The following is a 23,937-nucleotide window of genomic DNA, read 5'->3' on the forward strand; positions in this document are numbered from 1 at the left end:
CTACACGCAGTAATATGGCAGAGCAGGAAGAATATCCCATCCGACTGAAAGAATGGGGACAGATTTCCAAGTTGGCTGAATGCTGTTACCAGAGATGGGATCGGGCCAGGACAGCACTCTGGGCACATTTCAGGAGATCTTTAATGAGGACAAGTGGTGGACCCCAGTCTTACATCTCGTCCAAATGTCAGCACCTCCAGAAGCACTGTGCCCCTTAGCACCATGCTGGGCCCTGGATACGGCACCAACTCACGTGGAAGCGTCACCTTTTGAATTCCCATCTCGCCTTCAGCAGCTGGTCCCCCGCCCAAGTACTGACCTGGCGTGACCAAGCTTAGCGTATGAGAGCGGATGGAGTGTCAGCCCCAGGTGAGAAAACACTCTTTAAAATGTAAGCTGTAACCACACACGGCGGTGCTCTGTCCCCCTCTAGTGGTGGCTAGGCCACAGATAGAGGTTGATGAGCCTGCTACAGCAGTGGCTAAGGCTACGTCTACACTTTTGGCCATAGGTAGAGTCCAAATGCTACACACCACCTAGCACCGGCATAACCAGCAGTGTAGACAGTAAGACACGGTTTAGGTGAGTAGCATGCCCTATGCACCTGAACTCTAGGGCATATTCACCCGACACAGGTCTCTGCACGCCCAAGCAGCACCTCCCATGTAATGTTCTGCCGCCTCCCCCTGCCAGAGCCTTTCACGGCAGCATGCAGCTACAGGCATAGTACCTGTACTCTTCACGCGGCTGTACATGTAGACGTGTAAACAATTTTTTAAAAAGCTCCAGAGGCGATCCCGGCAATTACAGGCCAGTAAGCCTAACTTCAGTACCAGGCAAATTGGTTGAAACTAGAGTAAACAACAGAATTATCCGACAAACAGGTGAACGTGGTTTGTTGGGGAAGAGTCAAGATAGCTTTTGTAAAGGAAAATCATGCCTCACCAATCTATTGGAATTCTTTGAGCGGGGTCACCAAACATGTGGACCAGGGTGATCCAGTGGATATAGTGTACTTAGATTTTCAGAAAGCTTTTGACAAGTCCCTTACCAAAGGCTCTTAAGCAAAGTAAGCAGTCATGGGATAAGAGGGAAGATCCTCTCATGGATCAGTAACTAGTTAAAAGACAGAAAACAAAGGGTAAGAATAAATGGTCAGTTTTCACAATGGCGAGAGGAAAATAGTGGTGTCCTGCAGGGGTCTGTATTGGGATCAGTCCTATTCAACATATTCATAAGTGATCTGGAAAAAGGGGTAAACAGTGAGGTGGCAAAATTTGCAAACACTACAAAATTACTCAAGGTAGTTAAGTCCAAAGCAGATTGCGAAGAGTTACAAAGGGATCTCAAAACTGGGTGACTGGGCAACAAAATGGCAGATGAAATTTAATGCTGATAAAATGCAAAGTAATGCACATTGGAAAACATAATCCCAACCATACATAAAAAATGATGTATGAAGAAAGATCTTGGAGTCATCATGGAGAGTTCTCTGAAAACATCTGCTCAATGAGCAGCGGCAGTCAAAAAACCGAACAGACTGGCAATGGGAAAGGAATAGATAAGAGAAAATATCAGACAGCCTCTATGTAAATCCATGGTATGCTCACACCCTGAATATTGTGTGCAGATCTGGTCACCTCATCTCAAAAAAGATGTATTAGAATTGGAAAAGAATCAGACAAGGGGACCAAAAATGATTAGGGGTCTGAAAGAGCTTCCATATAAGGAGAGATTACAAAGACTGGGACTTTTCAGTTTGGAAAGGATATAACTAAGAGGGCATATGATAGAGGTCTATAAAATCCTGACTGGTGTGGAGAAAGTGAATAAGGAAATGTTATTTACTCCCCATAACACAAGAACTAGGGGTCACCCAATAAAATGAATAGGCAGCAGGTTTAAAACAAACATAAGGATGTACTTCCTCACACAACGCAGAGTCAACCTGTGGAACTCTTTTCCCAAGGATGTTGTGAAGGCCAAACTTGTAACAGGGTTCAAAAAAAGAACTAGATAAGTTGATGGAGGACAGGTCCATCAATGGCTATTAGCCCAGATAGTCAGGGATGCAGCCTCAGCCTCTGAGTCTCCCTAGCCTCTGTTTGCCAGAAGCTGGGAATGGGCGACAGGGGATGGATCACTTGATGATTCCCTGTTCTGTTCATTCCCTCTGGGGCACTTGGCATTGGCCACTGTCGGAAGACCAGATACTGGGTTAGATGAACCTTTGGTCTGACCCAGCGTGGCCGTTCTTAGCCTTAAACAGCTGAGTCTTTTAGCCCAAGCAGGAGAGAGGCTCATGTGTTGATAATATCCCAGGTTCAATCCCCACTGCTGGGGACTCACCCAGAGGCATAATGAATAGCTCATACATTTAAATCATTTCTCTTATGTCTTATGTATCCTCCAGCCTGCTGTATGATCCAAGCAAAGCTTTCCATGCTGTAGTCATGAGAATAACTCTAGTGCATTTGTTAAGGGGGAGGCACACGGCAATTGACTAGACCCCTTCTCCACTTTGGCAGTCAGCAAAGCTGGCCTTTGGAGTGACTCCCTGTCTCATGCAGCAGCTGGCTACAGATCATCAGCTGGCCAGATGTTGTGGCCCATGCAGGTATGCCGTGCTTCTGGAAACGGAGTCACATGCTGGGCGTGGCCGTCCTGCCATGCATTTTCTGGTGCATGATAAAGACCGACTCCACGGCGAAGGCTTTCTAGCAGTCGGCGCAGCGGAGGGGCGCGCGCCGGGCGTGGATCTGCTGGTGCTTGGTCAGCGTGGAGCGGCGGCCGAAGCGCTTGCCGCACCGTGTGCAGGGGAAAGGCTTCTCGCCGGTGTGGATGCGGAGGTGCTCGGTGAGGTGCGACTGCTTGCGGAAGCTGCGGGCGCAGCGGCTGCAGGGGTAGGGCCGCTCGCCCGTGTGGAAGCCGTAATGCTTGACGAAGTCGCACTTGAAGATGAAGTGTTTCTCGCACAGGGCGCACTGGTAGGGGCCGTTCTCCAGGTGCACCCGCCGGTGGACGCTGAGGTAGGAGCGCCGGCGGAACTGCTTGTGGCACAGGCTGCAGGAGAAGGGCTTCTCCGCTGTGTGGCTCGGCTGGTGCCTCTTCAAAGCCAGCGGGCTCCTGAAGCTCTGGGGGCAGAGAGGGCAGGGGTAGGGCTTGGCCTTGGCAGGAGCGGGTGGATGCTCCGGCGCTCGCCCCAGGACGCTCGCCCCTGGGAATGGCCTCTCCTTGAAAGTGAGCGGTTGTGACCAGACCCCGTTCCCGTGGCCCTGGGGCCAACACGGCTCCTCTCCCCGGGGGTCGGTCTCGTGCTTGACGGTGCGAGTCTGTCTGCCAAAGCTCCGGTCGCCCACGCCAGGCGGACCCGGCCTCTCCCCGGTGTGAGACCTCTCGTGCCGCAGGGCATAGGCCCGGGTGCTGAAGCTCTTGTGGCACCTGCCGCAGGGGTAGGGCTTGGCCGCGGGGTGGCTGCGGGCGGGCAGCTTGTGGAGGAGGTCCCTGTCCTGGGCAGCGCGCAGGCCTGGCTGCATGTGGGTCTCCTGGTGCTTGTTGAGGGTGGAGCACCGGCTGAAGCTCTTGGGGCACAGGTGGCAAGGGAAAGGTTTCTCGCCGGTGTGCGTGCGCAGGTGGTCGCTGAGGTGGGAGCGCCGGCGGAACCACCGGCCGCACAAGCCGCAGGGGAAGGGCTTCTCGCCGCTGGGCGCCCGCTGGCGCCTGGCCAGGGCCTGCTGCCCGGTGAAGCTCTCGGGGCCCAGGGCGCAGGGGTAGGGCCGCTCCTCCAGGTGGGCATGCTCGTGCTTGGCGGCGTAGGAGCGCGTGCTGAAGCCCTTGCCGCAGACACCGCAAGAGAAGGGCTTCCCCCCGGCATGCATCCTCTTGTGCTGGGCCGCAGGCCCCAGCGTGCTGAAGGTCGCGTGGCCCCTCCCGCTTCGGTAGGCCTTGCGGGCCCGGCGCGGCTTCGGCGGGTCGTTCTGCCAGGCTGGCTCCCTGGGGCACTCGGCGTGTCTCCGGGGCTGCTCCTTGGCGTGGGTCTCCTGGTGCTTGTTGAGGGTGGAGCGTCGGCTGAAGCTCTTGGGGCAGAGGCTGCAGCGGAAGGGCTTCTCGCCCGTGTGCGTGCGCAGGTGCTCGTTGAGGTGCGAGCGCCGGCGGAAGCCATTGCCGCAGCGGTTGCAGCGGTACGGCCGCTCGCCGTTGTGCACTCGGCAGTGCCTCACCAGGTCCGAGCGGCGCAGGAAGTCTCTGTCGCACTTGGAGCACCACAGGAGCTGATCTCGCTGCTGCTCGCCGCCCGGGGACTCGCCCGGATAAGGCTCCTCCACTACGTGAACCTGGAGGTCATCCATTATCTCGGTCTTGCAGATGACAACACTCTGGTCTTCGCTGCCGCTGGACGGATCCGCTCCCGCACGAGTCCTCTGGCTGCCGGCGGCGCCCAGCCACGGGCTGTAGCTTTCATCGTACTTGGTGCATGGAGGAGCCTCTGCCTCTTCTCTGGGGGCGCTCTGGTACTGCTGAGCACTGAAACCCGTTCCAGAGCCGCCATCTTCAATCTCTTCCTTCACACAGCAGCGAGCCTCCTGCGGGGCGGGGCCGTCGGCCTGCTGCTGCCATCGCAAACTACCATCACGCCGCAAAGGACACTCGAGTGGAACTTCCACCTCCCCGAAGGGCTCTGGCTTGCACTTAGTGAGGACAGCGGGAGCTTTGCCATCGACGTCGCCGAGAGCAGCCTGGGGGGCCGTGTGCAGCTGACCACCCAAAGGTGACGCACTGCTCTCCGAGCCCCACGAAACGGGCCTTTCCTCCACAGACAAAGGGAGACGCTCAGGGATTTGGATTTCAACTTCATTGTCCTCCAGTTTCACCTTTCCACTTGCATTCAGGCATTCGGCAACTGGAAGGAAACAACACCTCTCTCATTAGGCACATGGAAGAGCGAAGCTCCCCCTGCATTTCTTGACTAGATTTCATTCTCTTCAGAATTCCTAGTCACATTAATCTGAAACTAAGCCATGCCCCTGAACTCCGAAAGAGCCCATGTGTGAACCAGGGAGCTAGCAAGAGTAATTAACCACTGGAACAATTTACCAAGTGTCATGGTGGATTCTCCAGTACTAACAATTTTTAAATCAAGATAGGATGGTTATTTTGGGGCAGTTCCCTGGCCTGTGTCTTACAGGAGGGCAGACTGGAGAGAAAGGCGATACTTCTCCAGCGTGGACACTACCACGTATTGTGCATGAGGTCACTAATCCCAACTTCCGTCCCGCCTATTGCAGGTCCTGGCTGTTTCGCTGACCACCACACTGAGCTGCCCGTGAAGATGAAGCTTTTATGCAGGTTTCCCACTTAAAACAGAGCTGGTTTAAAAAGTGGAAAAAACAGTTTTGCTACAAATTTCTAGACGGTTTCTGTTTCGTAGGGTTCAAAACTGCCCCACGTTTTGTTTTTTTTTCAAAATTAACTAACTGAAATTGTTAGCAACACACCAGTTTCTAATTTTTTCATGCACCAGAAGCCTGGAGCACAATACAAATGTCAGTCATTGTTCTGTAACGTCAGTTTTTCAAGAAGATTTTTCACGCCCAAAACAAGGCCCCATTTCCACAACAGAAGCTTTGGGTGTGAAGAATTTCAGCCAGCTCTCCTTTGCTCAGGGACGTTTCTTTTCTCTTGCCAGCATTTCCCGTACTCACCCATAGACACCGGGGCCAGGGCCTCCCAGGCAGAGGCCTCCTCTGCACCGGGCTTTCCCCCTTCCTCCGTCAGCAGCAGGAGGGCAGGTTTTGGCATATCACCCCCTGCATGTTACAAACAAACAATCAGAAATAATCCGAGCCGGCCCACGGCAGTCATAGCCTTCTGCTCAGGGCTGTCCAGCAAACCTTCCTGAGCCCTTCGTATGGATGTGGTCTTTCCATTGCTTCCCAGGAGAGAAGTGCCTCCTAGTGGGTTGAGAGCCGGCCCTCCCGAGCGCTAATCCCGGCTCTGACCTAGACTCCCTCTGTGGCTTTGAGAGGCTTCACTTGGCCTCCGTGTCTGCTTTCCTGCCCTGGACTAGGGAGTCTGGCAAGCGGCTGAGAGGGGAGAAGTAGCCACGGGCAGCAGAGGAAGCTCTGGTGGTAAACCCAGAGATAGACCAGGAGATAGAGAAGTGGGGTAGGAAGGAGGCCAGGGAAACGCCGACAGGGACTGAGTCTGAGCGGCTCTGGACGGCTAGTCAGAGGGTCCTTGGACCGGAACCTGGAGCTGCAGGGGGCCCGAGGTTCCCCTACCAGCCACTGGGCAGTGGCACAGGACCTAGAGGTGGAACAGAGACCATCTTAGGCAGCATCTGGACAGCTTCGTCCAGTGGGACCTTGGTACCCCGCAAAGGGGAGACTGTATAGTGGCGTGTCTGCAAGGCCAAGTTACACAGAGGGAGCGCTTCCAGTCGCGAAGAGAGAGAGGGACCACGTGCGAGCAGCCGACGACAGGGGCGCCAGACAGGGTGAAAGCTAATTCCCAGACCTAGCCACAAGGAGGCACATCTGCGGTGAGCGGAGCCCTTTACGAGGAGCAGAGCAATTGCTGGACGGGATCAGACCGCCTAGTCCAGTATCCTGTTTCCAAACAGCAGCCAACACCAGACGCAATACAAGGTGAGACGCACCCTGCAGTAGGCACTTCTGGAATAACCTGCCCACAGGTGAAAAAAATTTCCTAACGTTCCTTCCTCAATTAAAGGCTGGCTACTGCCTTGAAGCATGAGGGTTTCTGTTTCTTCCAAACTACTTTTTAAACCTTTATTGCTGTAACGCCAGACAGTCTCATTAGCCATATAAACACCCAGTCCTTCTTTGAAACCGGCCTTAATGATATCTTGTGGCAATGAGTTCCACCGGCTGCTTTACCACTGTCAGCCCTGAAGAGCTAATCGATTGTACATACAGGCAAGCAAAGCTGCACCTCATTCTGCCTCATGGATTCCCAACAAAATTACCAGTTAAATCCCTAGTCCAGGATCTTTACTGCTTGCAGAAAAAACACAGCCTGATTTTTCAGAAGCTAGGTTGAGCCTGCAGGGCCGGCAATGAGGCAGGGGCGTTAGCTGATCCCATTCAACTGGAAGCTATTTCTGGGAATCAGTGGCCAATGCTAAAGTATCAATTTCAGGCACTTTTATGAAAACCAAGGACAAAATTGTTAGTGTTAAGAAGAGGGAACTCAATTCTGTAAGAGGGTAACGCTTAAAGGCAAAATAGAGGAACACTGAGGGTTATTTACAGAGGTGGCCCCTCATTTATGCAAAACCAAAGATCTTCAAGACACCTGTGTGAAACAAGTTGGGAATCCCAGTTCCCAACACGGCAATCACAAAAAGTTGTTGGCACAACTGGCACCAAGTGGCTCTGCCTGGTGGTCTCAGCAGATTGACTAGACCATGGAGAGCGACTCCCCTCTCGTCCAGAATGTTTTCACGCTGGAAGGGTGGGACGGCACTGGAACAGAATGTGAGAAGCAGGCACTGCTGCTGCTCGCCTGTTTTGTGGATAAACAAGACCTAGCTTGTGGGTTTATTTTCACCAGTAGATCTCAAACCGCTTCAACAAAAAAGATCGGAATCATTGGGATAATGATATTGACCTCCTTTGGGAAGTGCTTTGCATTTTACAAATAGGGAAACTGAGGCACAGATGGAGTGAAGTGAGTTGCCCAAGGTCAAACAGCAGGCCAGTGGCAGAGCCAGGACTAGGTCCCAGATCTCCTGAGCCCTAACCCACGGCTCTGTCCACTACCCTTTGTTTTCAGGGCTGCCAAGCCCACACCCTTCATTAGAAGATTAAAAGGAGGGGAACAAACTCTCAAAGCCATTCAGATGTGACAGCTCCCCATTAACGTACAGTCAGCCAGCGATATCAGCATCTCATAGTTCTCTCTCATCACGTCCCAGTACAGCTTCTTCTGCCATTCCGCCAAGATCTCCCACTCCTCCCGGGTGAAACAGACTGAGACATCGGCAAATGACACTGGGACCTGAAATCACAGGAAATTATTATTGATATGTACTGCAGTCGCAGGTCAACATGGATTTCAACAGCAGAACCAAGAAGAAAATATGGGCCTTTATGTTCCGCCTTTTTGCATGATTGGGAGGAGGAGGAAGAAATACGGTTTTTGGTTTTCTAACTGCAGGAAAAGTATCCTTTTCCCCTCCATGAGTCTCTCACTCATGCAGAATTCATTTCTTCTCTTTTCTTCATTTGCCTTTCGGTTGAGGTTCAAGCTCTCTCCAATATTTGATTTTATTTGTTGAATTTTTTTTTAATTATTTGACAATTCTCACTGGCATTCTTCCTAGTGGTGAGGCTGGGCAAATAATGAACATATACAAAAAGGAGCCTGCCAGGAATAGGTTAGCGGACTCAAATTAACACACTATTTTCATTACTCACCCAGCTTTGAATGAGATCAGACCTGAAGTTTCAGGGGGAAAAACACCCCAAGAAGTTGTTGTGTTTTAAAAGAATTTACCTATCAAAAGACACCACATACAACAGTCATTTCCCCAACCTCTGCAGTATCGCTACTGTCAATGGGAGTGGCTTGGACTAGTGCTGTAGAGTGATGCATTTTTGAGAGAGAGAACAAAGAAATGCCCTCCCAAACTTAACTAAAGCATTCTGTTTATCTAGGCATGTGCAGGGCTCATCATCAGGGTACCCACAGTAGCTGTCACAAGTGTTATATTATTATTTAAATCATATGCAAAAAACAAACACCCAGGAGCCTCCATATAAATGTGCACAAGAATTGCATGTGTTTTTTAAAGTGGTGATCAATGGTGCTATAGAATGACATTGTAAATCACGGATGAGCACAGACATTTTACACACTGTACCAACATTATACATTGTAATACGAAGTACGGCAATCTCGCAGCAAAGGTGCGCCCCATTTTCAATTTACCATGCATGCACCAGGGACAAGACAGGTGGGGAATTTATCAAATCACCTGATGATTCCTGAAGTCAATTCCTCACCAAGGCCATGCTTAGCATTTGACCAATCGGACATTGCATCAAAATCACTCAGCCTCTCTCATTCAAGCTTGTTGCAAGTCCTGACCAATCAGCACCTAGAGAGTCAACATCCCAGGTAGCACTTTGGTACAAGTTTTCCCAGTTTAATAAAATCTCTGAGCACCATTTGTGTATTCGAGCAGAACAATAACAAATTTCTGCTTCCTGCTTCTGCCTCTTGAAATGGCTACCCCCGTGGGGACTGTGAGAATTTGGTGGGGATGTGTGAGGAGGAAAGGGCTGCAGAACTAAACAAAGCACCCCCCTGATGGGGATAGAGTATGCCCATTTAGCATCCAGGGTTTTACCTGGTCAGTTCAGGGGCTGATCTTGCACTCTTTGCCCAGGTGAAACCCACGGAAGTCACTGGGAGTTTTGCCTGAGTGAGGACTGCAGGATTGGGCCGTATGACAGATTTGCAAATTATTTTTGCACACCCCGAAGCATTGTTAAATATGTCAAATGAGAGCTTTGCTTATCCCTCCGCCCCCGTTCTGGTCATGACATTCATCGTGTCGGTTTTTAAAATGACAGGATTTCATTCTGAGATTGCTGAGTTTAAAAATGGGCTTATGTTATAGCGAAGGCTGGTCTCTCTCTCTTGCTGAAACCAATCGCACAGGCTTCCCCGGGGTTGGTGTTTAAAACGTGAACAGGGGTGCAGTTAACAAAGCTAGAGCTGGAGGGCAGCCAATTTTTGTAATTATTATTATTATTTTATTATTGGCATGCACAGTGCAGAGGCCGAAGGAGGGAAGTCCCAGCTCCCTGTTGGCTGTTTCCAGCCTGCAGCATCACCTGCCAAGCACCAGGGAAAGAGGCCAAGGCTAGAGGCCGAAGACACATTTCCTACCTGCAAGCCAGAAACCCTTTCAGACATTTTCCTTCCACCTTCTCCGCAGCCCCAGAATCTCTCTGCAGCAGCAGCAGCCGGTTTGATGAGATCCCTGGGCCTCCAGCTGCAGTCCCTGTGTCTCTGGCTTCCTGTCTCTCACAGCTCTGACTCCTGGGCGATGCAGGCAGCAGGAAACCCGCTCCCATTGGTTAGCCGGGGAGATGAGGGAGGAAGAGACACACGCCTGATGCTTGTGCTCTCCCTAGAACATCCAGCTCCCAGGGCGAGGAGAGGCCGCCCCCTGGTGGACGTTGGGAGTGGGAACTTGGAACAGTCATCACACACAGCTAATATTTTCACTCCATGCATCTGAGGAAGTGGGTTTTTTACCCACGAACGCTTATGCCCAAATAAATCTGTTAGTCTTTAAGGTGCCACCGAACTCCTGGTGGTTTGTGTGGATGGAGACTAACATGGTTACTCCCTGCTAGGTAATATTTTGCACTTCTGCAGTGTTTGAGGCACTGAAAGGGCTTTAGGTAAAGCTCACAGCATCCCTTTGAGATGAGTCTTATTATCTCCCCTCCCACCCCTTACAGGTGAGGAAACTGAGGCACAGGGAAGTTCAATAACTTGTCTCTGTCTCTCTGGGCTCTTGTACGGCACCCATCGTGGGTATTTAAGCCAACAGGGATGCACGGCATGTAAAATCAGGGCATGCCATGGCCTCCTAGCAGAGGCCTGAAAATCAAAAGTCGTGTTTTTTCACCATTCAGCTGTTCAATTTCATGCCTAGGCTAGTGCCAGCGAGCCACCCCTTGCGAGGGGCTGTCTTGCAATACATGCAGAGGGCCTGGGATTCTGGAGGTATTTTTTTCTTACCAATAAAAACAACACAGCTGCGGCAGATTTGGATTTCATGATTTTCATATCAATCAAAACAAGTAGCCAGTTTGGTTTTCACCTCAAAGGCTCCCACAAATTCTGCATTAAAGAGTTTCTTTAGGAGCATAGAAGCAACTAGGCACTAGAAAAGGTTCAGAGAAGGGCAACTAACACGATGAGGGGTTTGGAACAGGTCCCATATGAGGAGAGATTAAAGAGGCTAGGACTCTTCAGCTTGGAAAAGAGGAGACTAAGGGGGGATATGACAGAGGTCTATAAAATCATGAGTGATGTGGAGAAAGTGAATAAGGAAAAGTTATTTACTTTTTCCCATAATACAAGAACTAGGGGTCACCAAATGAAATTAATAGGCAGCAGGTTTAAAACAAATAAAAGGAAGTTCTTCACGCAGCGCACAGTCAACCTGTGGAACTCCTTACCTGAGGAGGTTGTGAAGGCTAGGACTATAACAGCGTTTAAAAGAGAACTGGATAAATTCATGGTGGTTAAGTCCATTAATGGCTATTAGCCAGGATGGGTAAGGAATGGTGTCCCTAGTCTCGGTTTGTCAGAGGGCGGAGATGGATGGCAGGAGAGAGATCACTTGATCATTACCTGTTAGGTTCACTCCCTCTGGGGCACCTGGCATTGGCCACTGTCGGTAGACAGGATACTGGGCTGGATGGACCTTTGGTCTGACTCAGTACGGCCGTTCTTATGTTCTTAACCATACAAAAAAATGTAGAGAACCTAGAAGGTTGTGTTGGTTGATCTGTAGTGCAGGGGGTCAGATTGATTCCGTGGAGATGGATGAATTCCATATTTAATTATGGCCGACTTGCCAGAGTATGCATTTAGGACTGCACGCCCATCACTGTCCCTGGCTCCCCTGCTGAGCTCAATGGCAGGTTTGCACAAAGATAAGAAGTTAAATAGGGACATTATTTAGTAGCCAAGCTTTTAGTTAACATAATTATTTATCTGCTTAGTACCTTATTGGTTCATCCAGCATCGCCCTGTGGAAAAACACAATCTCCTCTAGGCCACCAATAGCCTGCCCTTTATTTCTCTTCCTTCCCCATTCCCCTTTCTCGGTTTCTCTTCTTCTTCTTTGTCTTTGTGGGTCTCCTCTGTTGTTCCTGCTGCATTTCCTTCCCTACAGTAACTTCTAATTCCATCCTCATGGGCTTCATTCCCATCCCCTGCCCTGTTCCATCTGCTAAAATCATCAGCAATGAAATAGTTAATATTGACATTGAAGTGTCATTGTTAGGCTTTAGAGTTGACACGCCATTGAGATTGATGGAGGACTGGCAGAGCTCACACCACTGTGTCCTTTGTTTCAAGCTGCCTGCAGACTCAGGAAGACGGGGTTGCATTGGTTACGATCCCTTCACAGTTGGAAGCTTTCCAGTTTGCACCCATGAGGGCTAGATATTTTCTTCTTTTAAATGACTACAGAGGCTTTGCAGAATCTGAATATGCATCATCAATTACAGATCAAGGGATGGGTGTTTGACATCCCAAGACAAGGTAAGAAAAGCCTAGCTGGATGCTAGAAAACAGCAAAAAGGTGGCCGATAGCAGTATTAACCACCCCCATCCTACCTACTTAGACCCTGGGTAGTTGGGCTTTCCATGAGTGGAGTGAATTTCACCCACAGAGAACGGACAATCCCTGAACGTCTGTGCAAACAGAAGCACTTTGATGCAAATGCCTGTGAAGAGCCAGAAATGCTCCGTGGCTGGACTGTGCGGGGTGTGAATGTGCATTTGGCCATGCGGTTTTGGCAGGATTCAGCTCAATGAGGCCGAGCTCACTTACAGCGTTTATGCTCATTAATGGGGTCCTACGCTTGGGTGACAAGCGGCGCAAGTTTGAAAACGGGGCGCAGGGAGGGGAGCCACATTTTAACTGTAAAAGAGCCGCATGTGGTTCGGGAGCTGGGGTTTGGCCACCCCTGGATTACAGTATTGCCTAGAGGCCCCTGCTGAGATCAGAGCCCCATCATGCTAGAATCTTGCTGCACACACAGAATGAGAGACAGTCCTTGCTCCAATTACTCACAATCTAAACAGACAAGGGAGACAGAGGATGGATTCTTATTTTACAGACACAGAGACCGAGTGACTTGCCCAAGGTCACTGGGAGTCAGTGGCAGAACTGAAACAGTGTTCAGCAAGGTTCGGGGCTTGGTACATAGAGACCTCTGCCTTAGGGTGATCAGATGTCCTAATTTTATAGGGACAGTCCCGATATTTGGGGCTTTTTTTTATATGGGCTCCTATTACCCCCCACCCACCCCATCCTGATTTTTCACACTTGCTATCTGGTCACCCTATTTTGCCTGCTTAACACAAGGGCAAACACCCCATTGAAAAGCCTTTTCACCAGCCAACAGGATAATGCGTTAATGAAGCAGGTGGGGTAGTTCATAACTCAATGCAGCATTAAGGGCCCGGCTATGCCCATAGCTCCGGGCTGGCTTTGGGGCAGGAGGGGCAGGAGTCACACCTCTTTAAGGGGATGGGGGGAGGGTTGGGGCACAGTCTCTCCCAAAGCTCCAGAGAGCATGCCCATTGCCCCATGCAGCAGTGGTACGCCCCAGCGGTGGTACGCCCCAGGTGTCCTAGGCTATGTTGCAGGGATGAATGCAGAGATGGTTTATGATGGCCACATACGCGCCCTCTCCCCGCTCTCCTGCATGCCCCTGCATGAGGGGCTTCCACTGTCTCGCCCAAAATGTGTGAAGAGCTCAGTGTGGCCACAGCTTGTCTCTCTCCCCAACAGAAGATGGCCCAGTAAAATATATTGCCTCCCCCACCTTGTCTCTCTAATGCAATAGGCGTCTGCTTGAGTAATTCCCAGCTCCCCCACACCCTCCTCTGAGGTCTCCTGAACCTCGGCACACCCTGTGCTGCTGCAGCCAGGGGTGACTCTTTGAACCTGCTCCCCTCCACAGCTCTCACACTCCTGCCCCTTTCGCTCTGCAGCCCGCAGACCTGATTCCTATCCCAGTGGCTCTCAACCTTTCCAGACGACTGCCCCCCTTTCAGGAGTCTCCTTTGTCTTGTGTACCCCCAAGTTTCACCTGATTTAAAAACTACTTGCTTGCAAAATCAGACACAAAAATACAGACGTGTCACAGCCGCACTATTACTGAAAAATAACTGACTTCCTCATTTTTACCATATAATTATAAACTAAATCAGCTGGAATATAAATATTGTACTTACATTTCAGTGTATAGTATATAGAGCAGTATAAACAAGTCACTGTCTGTATGAAGTTTTAGTTTGTACTGACTTCACTAGTGCTTTTTAGGTAACCTGCTGTAAAACCAGGCAAATCCCTAGATGAGTTGATGTACCCCCTGGAAGACCTCTGCGTCCCCCTGGTTGAGAACCACTGTCCTATACCCAACCCCTCTGCCAGGGCTGCAGGCACTATTGTAATAAAGGGTTTTTCCGGGGTCTGAAACATCCCAGCTCTGCCCTGGGGACTTCTGGGAGTAAGATCACTTCCTGACTTGCTCTACTTCCCTTATCAGGTTACAGTTGCAGGGCTGGGCCAGAAGCAACGCCTGAGACCCAGGGCTACAGCAGCAAGCACTCGCCAGGGCCCCACACTGCAGGGGGACATTTTCCAGCTGTTGCAGCTGCGAGGATCCGCTTGCCATGCAGGGAGGAGAAGCTGAAGAGGCAATGCCAGCCGGGGCCACTCTGCAGGTAGGAGACAGGCAGTGGGGAGACCACAGGCCATATTCGGGGCTGGTGTGAACAGATGCTACTTCGTCTGTCAGTTGCCCTGCACCAGGCAGGTCTGAATGTGGCCCACTGAGGCCCATCTAGCCCTGCCTCCATTTATCAAGGGGCAGATCCCATTTTCCTCAGCGCAGCCGCCTGACTGATCTCCTGGCAAGGAGCTGTCTGTGTCGGCGTCCTGCTGGGAAGTGACAGTGGGCGCCTCTGAGAGGGGCAGTCAGGAGCTGACAGGCCCCCATCAGCCATTGTCCATGGGGCTAGTACGCTGAGGAGAAGGCCTGAAGTGTTGAACGTTCTCACTGCAAAGCGCCTTGCTCTAATGATGCTGGTTGGGGGTCTGGGGGTGTGTGTGTTAAATAAATGTTCTTTGTTTATTTCATCCGAATCTGGGCTCCTACTGAACAACAAAACTCTCCACTGACAGCAGTGGGAGTAACACGGGGCCCTTCGCTTGCACGTAACAAGTTATCTTCCAACTTTCTGTTTGTTTGGGTGTCAGGGCCCGAGGCTGCTCCCCACGCTGACATCCAGAGAGGGGGAGACTGTCACTAGACTGGTCCCACACCACCCTCCAGCTGGCGTTTGAGCTCGTCAGTTTCACGGGGCGGTTCTCATGCGGTATCACGGTGCCGCAAAGTTTAGGTATCAATTCAAACCAATAATGTCATGAAACCATTTCAATTAACAGCAGCTTGTGCAGCCCCTTTTCCTTTTAGAAAGCTCAACATTGGCCTTAATCTACCTAGTGCTGCCCCTTCTAAACCCCTCTCTGCTACAAATCCTGGAACATTTCCCTTTACCTGTCCTGGGGCAGGGACTGTCTCTGTGTCTGGATAGGGCTCCAGGAAGAAGAGGCGCAGTGAGCATATTGTAGGTGCAACATAGTTCAAAGCCCACGGCTAATAAAGACACGTGACAACCCTGCCACCCTGCAAAACGTCATGGTGGTTATTTATTACATCTAGCAAAGTAACCTGCATCACACAAAGCAAAACATTCTATGTTACTTCCTCAAGCTCGCGCTGAACGAAGCTCTCAAAATAACAACCTACTGTAGTGTAGTGGTTAGAGCAGTGGACTGGGAGCCAGGACACCGCCCTGCTGTTTCCGCTCTGGTACTGACTCAGTGTATTACTTCGATCAAATAATTTAGGCCAAAACGATATAAAGTGGCCACTGATTTTGGGTGCAGGTGTCAGGAGGTGGCGGCAGAGAAGGTGCTGAGTAACGCTTGCAATTCCAGGTCCCGGTGACGTTTGAGGACGTTGCCATCTATTTCTCCCGGGAGGAGTGGGAGATGCTGGCAGAGTGGCAGAAGGAGCTGTATCGGGACGTGATGAAGGAACATTATGACAATCTGATTTCCCTGGGTAAAAGTCCATTTTCTTTTTATACTGTCTGAGCTTTGCAAAATTCACCCATGTGTTTTAAGGGTGGAGCTCACCTCCAGTCATGCATTTCCTAAATTGCTGGGCCTGTTACGGTAAATCCCTAAGGAGGGTTTACAAAAAACTGAACAGCTTTGTTCCTGTTTTCTATTTCCAGCTGTCATGTGTCCACACAAAAAGTATTGTTTCAATCCAAAATGACGTGTAGTTTAGATTAAAAGAAAACAGCAACAAGAAAGAACAAAAGAAAAGTCTCCATGAAAGAGCAAAGTTCCCTCCCAGCTAACCTATATCTCCCTTGCTTCTTGTCCTACCCTCGGGGGACATGGAGAACGATTGGTCACCATCCTCTTTCTGACAACTCTTAACATATTTGAAGACTGTTATTAGTTTCCCCCGCCCCCTGCCTCCCAGACTTCTCTGCTCTAGATTAAACATGCCCGGTTCTTTCAACCTTTCCTCAGAGGCCAGGTTTTCTAAATCTTGTATCATTTTTGTTGCTCTGCTCTGGACTCTCTCCAATCTGTTCTCTTCTATAACCAGCTGCAGCAACTCCGATAGCAAAATGGCTGCCTCCCCTGCAGAGAGGCAGAGGTCTTAGAAACGTAAAGGAAAACAAAGGTGTAACAGTTTCAAGCTACATACACCAAGCTCGCTGCAGCCACAGCGTCTTGCAAGCCCGTTGTTCAGAGGACTGGCCTCAGACTTGCAATGGAGGCCTAGGCTGTAACCAGAAAGTTTGATTTTTAAAAGTGATTTAAGGGCAGGGGAGGGACGTAATTGGGATCTTACTGCAAAAGGTGCATCCATTTCTAAGGAGCAGCTGGATGGTGGAAGGGGGAATACCTTGATATCTATGCTTTAAATCCATTCATAATACACGGTGCCATTAGCACAGGGAGGGAACTGGTGTCAAACCATTCACACAGCTTTGTAACAAGCATCCCATGGTGGCAATCCAAACTATAACATCCTCTGATCTGCGTCCCCACAAACAGGCCATGCAGGCACCAAGCCTGACGTTTTATCCCGGATCGAACAAGGGGGAGAGCCGTGGGTCGTGGATCAGAAGGAGGAAAGAGAGAGGCTGGAATGCACCTCGCTTGGTGAGTAGTTATAACCTAAACTGTATCAGACCTGCTCTGACTATAGACCCCAGGGCGGGGGCAGGTGCCCATATCACAGGTGTGGTTTTTGTAAGGAGGGCTGTTTTGGCAAGTGTCAACCCCACAAACATGCATGCCCAGCTCACCCCCTCCACCGGCTGACTCTTTGGCCCAGGGTCGAGCTGACAGCAGGCAGTACACTCCCAGGATTAATAGGGGGTTTGGGCAGAAATCTTGCTCCAGGTCGGAATCCCAACCAATCTTACTTCCCAGTGCAGTGTCACAGACAGACAGACACACACACACATACACACACACACCCTCCCTAATCACTGGCATTATCACCTCCTGCACGCCTTTCAGAGGCCCTACAAATAGCAGCCTTTTATGTTCTTTCCCAAGGGTTAAACCAAGTCCCTGCTGGTGCAGCTCCACTGAATTTCACCTATTGTCTCCACTCCCAAGCTCTCCAGAACCCTCCAGCCCTTCCCATACCTCTCTCAAAGCATTACCCTAGGGCAGGGCTCCAACCAAAGCCGTAAGTGCCCTAGGATCATAGCAATGTAGGGCTGGAAGGGACCTTGGGAGGTTTTCTAGTCCAGCGCCCTGCGCTAAGGCAGGACCAGGTAAACCTAGACCGTCCCTGACAGGGGTTTGTCCAACCTGTTCGTAAAAACCTGCAGTGACGGGGATTCCACAGCCTCCCTTCGTAACCTGTTCTAGTGCTTGACTGTCCTAAGAATTAGAAACATTCCCCTCCCAGCCAACCGAAATCTCCCTTGCTGCAAACTGAGCTAATTACTTCTTGTCCTACCCTCGGGGGACATGGAGAACAATTGGTCACCATCCTCTTTCTGACCACTCCTAACATTTGAAGTCTGTTATCAGTTTCCCCCGCCCCCATGCCTCCCAGACTTCTCTGCTCTAGATTAAACAAGCCCGGTTCTTTCAACCTTTCCTCAGAGGCCAGGTTTTCTAAATCTTGGATCGTTTTCGTTGCTCTGCTCTGGACTCTCTCCAATTTGTCCTTAAGTGCGGCACCCAGAACTGGGCACAGTGCTCCAGCTGAGACCTCATCCGTGCTGAGTAGAGTGGAACAATGACCTCCCGTGCCTTACATACGACACTCCTGTTAGTACTCCCCATAGTGACATTAGCCTTTTCCGCAACTGTGTCGTATTGTTGAATCATAGTCAATTTGTGATCCACTATAACCGCAAGACCCTGTTCAGTAGTGCTATTTAGCCAATTATTTGCCATTTTGCATTTGTGCATTTGATTTTTCCTTCCTCAGTGTAGCCCTTTGCACTTCTCTTCACTGAATGCCATCTCCCTGCTTTCAGAGCAGTTCTTCAATTTATCACCATCATTTTGAACTCTAATCCTGGCCTCCAAAGTGCTTGCAACCCCTCCCAGCCTGAGTTCATCTGTACATTTTAGAAGCCTATTCACTACTCTATTATCCAAGTCATTTAATAAAATTACTGACTAGTACAAACCCAGAACAGACCCTTGCCGACCCCACTTCATAGATCCTCCCACTTTGACAGCGAATGATTGATAACTACTCTGAGTTCAATTTAGCAACCAGTGGTGCACCCACCTTATGGTAATTTCAACTATACGACATTTTCCTAGTTTGCGTATGAGAATGTCATGTGGGACTGTGTCAAAAGCCTTACTAACATCAAGGCATATCACATCTACTGCTTCCTTCCTATCCATTATCCCAGCTACCCTGCCAAAGAAGGAAATTAGATTGGTTTGACATGATTTGTTCTTGACAAATCCATATTGGCTGTTACTTACATTAATATCCTCTAGGTTTGAACAAACTGATTGTTTAATAATTTGTTCCACTGTCTTTCTGGATATCAAAGTTAGGCTGACTGGTTTATAGTTCCCCAGGCCCTCCTTTCCCCTCTTTTTAAAAATAGGCATGATGTTTGCCTTTCTCCAGTCCTCTGGGTCCTCACCCATCCTCCATGAGGTCTCAAAGATAATCCCTAATGTTTCCAAGAGGGCTTCAACTGGTTCCTTAAGTACCCTAGGGTAGTGGTCCCCAAATTTTTCAGGGTTGCACCCCCCTTTGCCCCGTCCGCCCCCCTGGAGCCAGGGCCGGGAGCGGGGCTGCTGCTCCCAAGGTAGGGTATGTGGGCAGGGGTAAGGGGGCTGAGATTGGGGCCACAGCTGAGAGTGGGTCTGGGACCAGAAGTGGGGCCAGAAGCTGGGGGCGGGGCTGGAGCAGAGCTGGGAGCAGAGCGTGGCTGGGTGGTGCTCCCTCCCTGCCCCCCGTGGGGGCTGCCCTGGGCCCTGCCACTCCCCTGAATTTTCCTCTGTGTCCCCCTATGGGGGCGCACCCCACAGTTTGGCACCTCTGCCCTACGGTGAATTTCATCAGGCCCTGCTGACTTAAATGCATCTAACATCCAAATATTCTTTAACCTCTTCTCTCCCTATTTTGGCCCAAGATCTTTCCCCTTTGTCATTAATATTCATTGTGTTAAGCATCTGCTCACAACTGACCTTTGTAGGAGTGTCCCATTTTGAGGGGTATCCCCTGTCGTTGCGGATGAGCTGATTCTGCCATAGAAACCCCTCCCCCCACTGCGGAGGAGTAAAACATGAAGTAATGTCTGGATTCTCTTCTCCAGAGGGTGCAGGCCTGAGCAGAACTGAGGAGCAGCAGCAGGAGGAAGGGCCTGAGAACTTGGAGCCACAGGGGACTTTACCGAGTAGGTCGGAAGAGAGAGTTTTCCAGAGTCCTGAGCAGGAAGAAACTTGCCAGAGGCAGCGCAGGTCGCTGAGGCTGCAGCGGATCTCCCCGAGGAATGAGCCAGATGCCCCAAGGGACTGTGAAAGGGGTGGCCAGGAACCTCCGAGGCTCCCTGCGCAGGAGAGACCGAAGACAAGCCAGAGCCCACCTACGTGTGAACTCAGCTTCGAGGGAGAGAGAGACCTTAGCGCAGACAAGTGCAGTGTCCACAAGATAAAGGATCCACACAAGTGCCAAGTGTGTGGGAAGTGCTTCCGGCTACGGCAGGACCTTAGGAGGCACCAGAGGATCCACACGGGGGAGAAGCCCTACCTCTGCCTTTACTGTGGGAAGAGGTTCAGCCAGACTGCCAATCTCTGCACCCACAAGAAGATGCACAGAGGGGAGCGGCCGTACCCCTGCACCACCTGTGGCAAGAGCTTCCGGCAGAAGCAGCAGCTGGTGTCCCACAGCCGGATCCACACGGGAGAGCGGCCCTACCTTTGCACGCAGTGTGCCAAGAGCTTCCGCTGTAAGCAGGGGCTCAGGGCCCACCAGAAAACCCACGTGGGAGAGGGAGGCTCTGAGGGGAGCCAGGCCAAAGGACGGGTCTTCACCTGCCCCAAGTGCAAGGCTGTCTTCACTCACAGGCACGACTTCCTAGCGCACCGGCGAGCACACGCCACCAGCGAGCAGCCCTACCAGTGTGCCGACTGCGGGAGGCGCTTCAGACAGCGGCAGCAGCTGATTCCGCACCGCCGGATCCACACCGGGGAGCGACCCTACAGCTGCCCTCTCTGTGGGAAGAGCTTCCGGCGCAGGCAGGAGCTGACCACGCACCAGAGAATCCACACGGACGAGAGGCCCTTCTGCTGCCCCGAGTGCCCGCGCAGCTTCAGGGAGAAGCAGAAGCTGAGGAGACACCAGAGAATCCACACAGACGAGAGGCCCTATGCCTGCCCAGAGTGCGAGAAATGCTTCCGGCAGAAGCAGCAGATGGTGTCCCACCTCCGGATCCACACGGACGAGCGGCCCTATGCCTGCTCGGAGTGCGGGAAATGCTTCCGGCGGAAAGACTCCCTCGCCAAACACCAGAGAACCCACCAAAGGGCCCAGACATAGGGCTTGTCTACACTACCACTTAAGTCAATGTAACGTACGTCGCTTGGGGATGTGAAAAAGTCCCCCCCCGCCCCCCGAGCAACGCAAGTGACATCGACTTAAAGCACTGTCCACACCGTGCTATGTCGGCAGGAGACACTCTCCCGCCGACATGGTTTCCTCCTCTCGTTGAGATGGAGTAATTATGCCGACGGGCGAGCGTTCTCCCATCACACAGTGCATCTTCACCGTACGCACTACAGCGGCGCAGCTGCATCGGTGCGTGGTAGTGTAGACTAGACCATAGTCAATGCAGTCGTCCTGCCCCAAACTCCCTCCTGGTTTCCCCCATGGAGGGGAAACCCCTTCCGCAGGGACTCAGAGAAACCACCCCCGGAGCCATCACCCCTTCATAGCTCTCGGCAGAGAACAGAGGGGAAGAAACACTACAGACACACATCCACCCTGGAGAAGGCGAAGGAGCTGCACCTCCATTCCTTCAAAGGGTCCAGGCAGCCACAGTCTCACATTTATTGTTTCTTTGATGAATTTGAATCATTATAGAGGGACCTTGTCCTTCCTGTGAACCCCGGTAAAGCCCTTCTGTTCTCTCCTCTGTGAAGTTGTCCTAGGACAGGCAGGATTTCCGAGCTCTCTGTATTTGCCTGCCCTGTAAAGGGCAGGTCGATTGGGTGTATGTGAGGTTCCCTGTGTGGTGGGAGAGGCATACACAGGTGAAAACCATGACACGGTGCAGTAGTTTAATAGATTCATAGAGCTGAAGGCCAGAAGGGACCATTAGATCATCTAGTCTCACCTCCTGTCTAGTACAGGCCAGTCAGTTTCACTCTGTTACCCCTGTATTGAACCCAGTCACTTGTGTTTGACTAAAGCATCTTCCAGAAAGGCAACCCGTCTTGATCAAGAGATGGAGAATCCACTCTTTCTGCAGGTAGTTTGTTCCTCACTATCAGAAACATGTGCCTTATTTCTAACTTGCCTTTGCCTGACTTCAGCTTCCAGCTCTTGATTCTTGTTGTGCCTTTCTGCACTAGATGAGAAAGTTCTGGAGTGCCTGGTATTTTCTCCCAATGAAGGTACTGCTATATTGTGATCAAGTGACTTCTCAATCTTCTTTGCACTAAGCTAAACAGTTTGAGCTCTAAGTCTCTCATTGTCAGGCATTTTCTCCAGCTCTTGAATCCTTTTTCTGGCTGTTTTCTGCACCCTCTCCAATTTGTCAACATCCTTTTTAAAATGTGGACCCCAGAACCAGATGCAGTATCCCAGTACTAGCAGTCTCCCCGGTGCTCTATACAGAAGTAAAATCACTTCCCTACTGCCCTGTTTGCACACCCAGGATCACGTTAGCCCTTTTTTGCCACAGCATCCGACTGGGAGCTCGCATGAGTTACTTGTCCACTTGGTACAGGGGGTAGCCGTGTTAGTCTGTATCCACAAAAACAACGAGGAGGCAGAACCGTGCGGAGGTGCCAGTCTTTAAGGTGCCACCCGACTCCTCGTTGTTTTTGGCCACTAGGACTCTAAATCCTTTCCAGATTCATTGATTTCTGGGATAAGTCCCCCGTTCTGTAGGGATGGTCTGCATTCCTTGTTTCTAGATCTATAACTTTGGGTGTGGCTGTATTTAAATGCATTGTGTTTGAATGGACCCATTTTACCAAGCAAACCAGATTGCTGTGTATGACTGCCCTGTCCTCATCATTAGTCCACACCCTGCTAATTATTGTGTCACCCACAGCTTTGATCAGCGGTGATTTTATATTTATGTCCAGATTACCGATGAATGTTAAATAGCACTGGCCCTAGTGCCAATCCCTAGAGAGCCCCGCTAGAAACACTCCCCTTCAGCGATGCTGATGCACCATTGACAACTCCTTTTGGAGCTCTGTCCGCTTGCCAGTTCTTAATCCTTTTAATTGGGGTTTTACTGCTATCGTACAGTGCCCATTTTGTAATCAGAATGTCATGTGGTACTAAGTCAACCCCCTCACAAAAGTCTATTATATTTAAAGTTATCTTTGTCAACCAAACATGTAATCACACCACAAAAATGACATCATGGTTTGTAACAAGACCTATTTTCCATAAAACCATCTTGACTGGAATTAATTATATTCCTATCATTTAATTCTTTATCAACTGAATCCTGTATCAGCTTTTCCATGATTTTATCCAGGATTGACATTAGGCTACCTGGCCTGTAGTGCTCCAGGTCATCTCACTTGCTTTTTTTGAATATTGGCACAATGTTACCACTCCTCCAGACTTCTGGAATTTTCCTGATATTTCAAGATTTATTAAAAATTAACATCAGCGGACCAAACTTGGGTCTCTTGGGTGCAAGTTATTTAGGCCTGCTGATTTTAAAATGTTTATCCCTAGGAGATATTGTTTTACATCCTCTTTGGTTACTAATGGATTGGAAAGTACTCCATCATCCTCATATGATATGAGTACATCATCCTGCTTCTTTCCAAATACAGAACAGAAATATTTATTGAACACTTCTGCCTTTTCTGCATTATTATTAGTGGAGGGAGGGATAGCCTCCTAAAGCCAGGGTTGTGAGTTTAATCCTTCAAGGGACCACTTAGGGATCTGGGGCAAAAATCCGTATATAGTCCTACTAGTGAAGGCAGACTGGAGTCAATGAACTTTCAGGGTCCCATTCAGATCTATGAGATAGGTATATCTCCATCTATTATACTATTGTTGGATTTCTTTTGTTCTTAATACACTTAAAAAAAATCCTTCTTATTGTCCTGATTCATGTCAGCTATGGATGTTTCCAGCTTCCCTTATCAATTTTCTACACTTCATAACTTCTAATTTGCATTGATTGCTATCTAGTCCCTTTTTCCCCCATTTGTTATGCTGTATATTATTTTTTATTTCTAATTTATGCCTTCGATTCACCCCTGAACCAGGATGGCCTTTTAACCAAAGTCATCTTCTTTCTTGATTGTAGAATTGTGGCTTTTTGGCCACCTAATAAACTTTTCTTAAAGAA

The 23,937-nt window shown here is 50.2% G+C and overlaps 2 protein-coding genes across 2 annotated transcripts in view; one reads left to right on the forward strand and one right to left on the reverse strand.

The window, feature by feature from the left end:
- The window catches only part of LOC117873932, a 39,830-nt gene extending 15,893 nt beyond the window's left edge, over nt 1-23,937 (forward strand). The window contains exons 7-13 of the mRNA XM_034763835.1: nt 2,529-3,029; nt 4,128-4,768; nt 10,700-10,770; nt 14,378-14,517; nt 15,797-15,923; nt 16,940-17,047; nt 19,702-23,937. Coding sequence (XP_034619726.1) covers nt 2,529-3,029; nt 4,128-4,768; nt 10,700-10,770; nt 14,378-14,517; nt 15,797-15,923; nt 16,940-17,047; nt 19,702-20,924 — 2,811 coding nt within the window. The 3' untranslated portion in view covers nt 20,925-23,937. The remainder of the gene's footprint in view (nt 1-2,528; nt 3,030-4,127; nt 4,769-10,699; nt 10,771-14,377; nt 14,518-15,796; nt 15,924-16,939; nt 17,048-19,701) is intronic.
- On the reverse strand, nt 2,172-10,109 carry LOC117871857 (zinc finger protein 271-like). Its single transcript, XM_034759612.1, has 4 exons — nt 9,922-10,109; nt 7,890-8,022; nt 5,703-5,807; nt 2,172-4,900 (listed from the first exon to the last, which is right to left on the reverse strand). Exons 1-4 carry the CDS (start codon nt 9,946-9,948, stop codon nt 2,718-2,720), a joined length of 2,448 nt encoding a protein of 815 aa, XP_034615503.1. The 5' UTR covers nt 9,949-10,109; the 3' UTR covers nt 2,172-2,717.

Source organism: Trachemys scripta, chromosome 2 (genome assembly GCF_013100865.1).
Source record: "Trachemys scripta elegans isolate TJP31775 chromosome 2, CAS_Tse_1.0, whole genome shotgun sequence".
NCBI classification, from domain to species: domain Eukaryota; kingdom Metazoa; phylum Chordata; order Testudines; family Emydidae; genus Trachemys; species Trachemys scripta.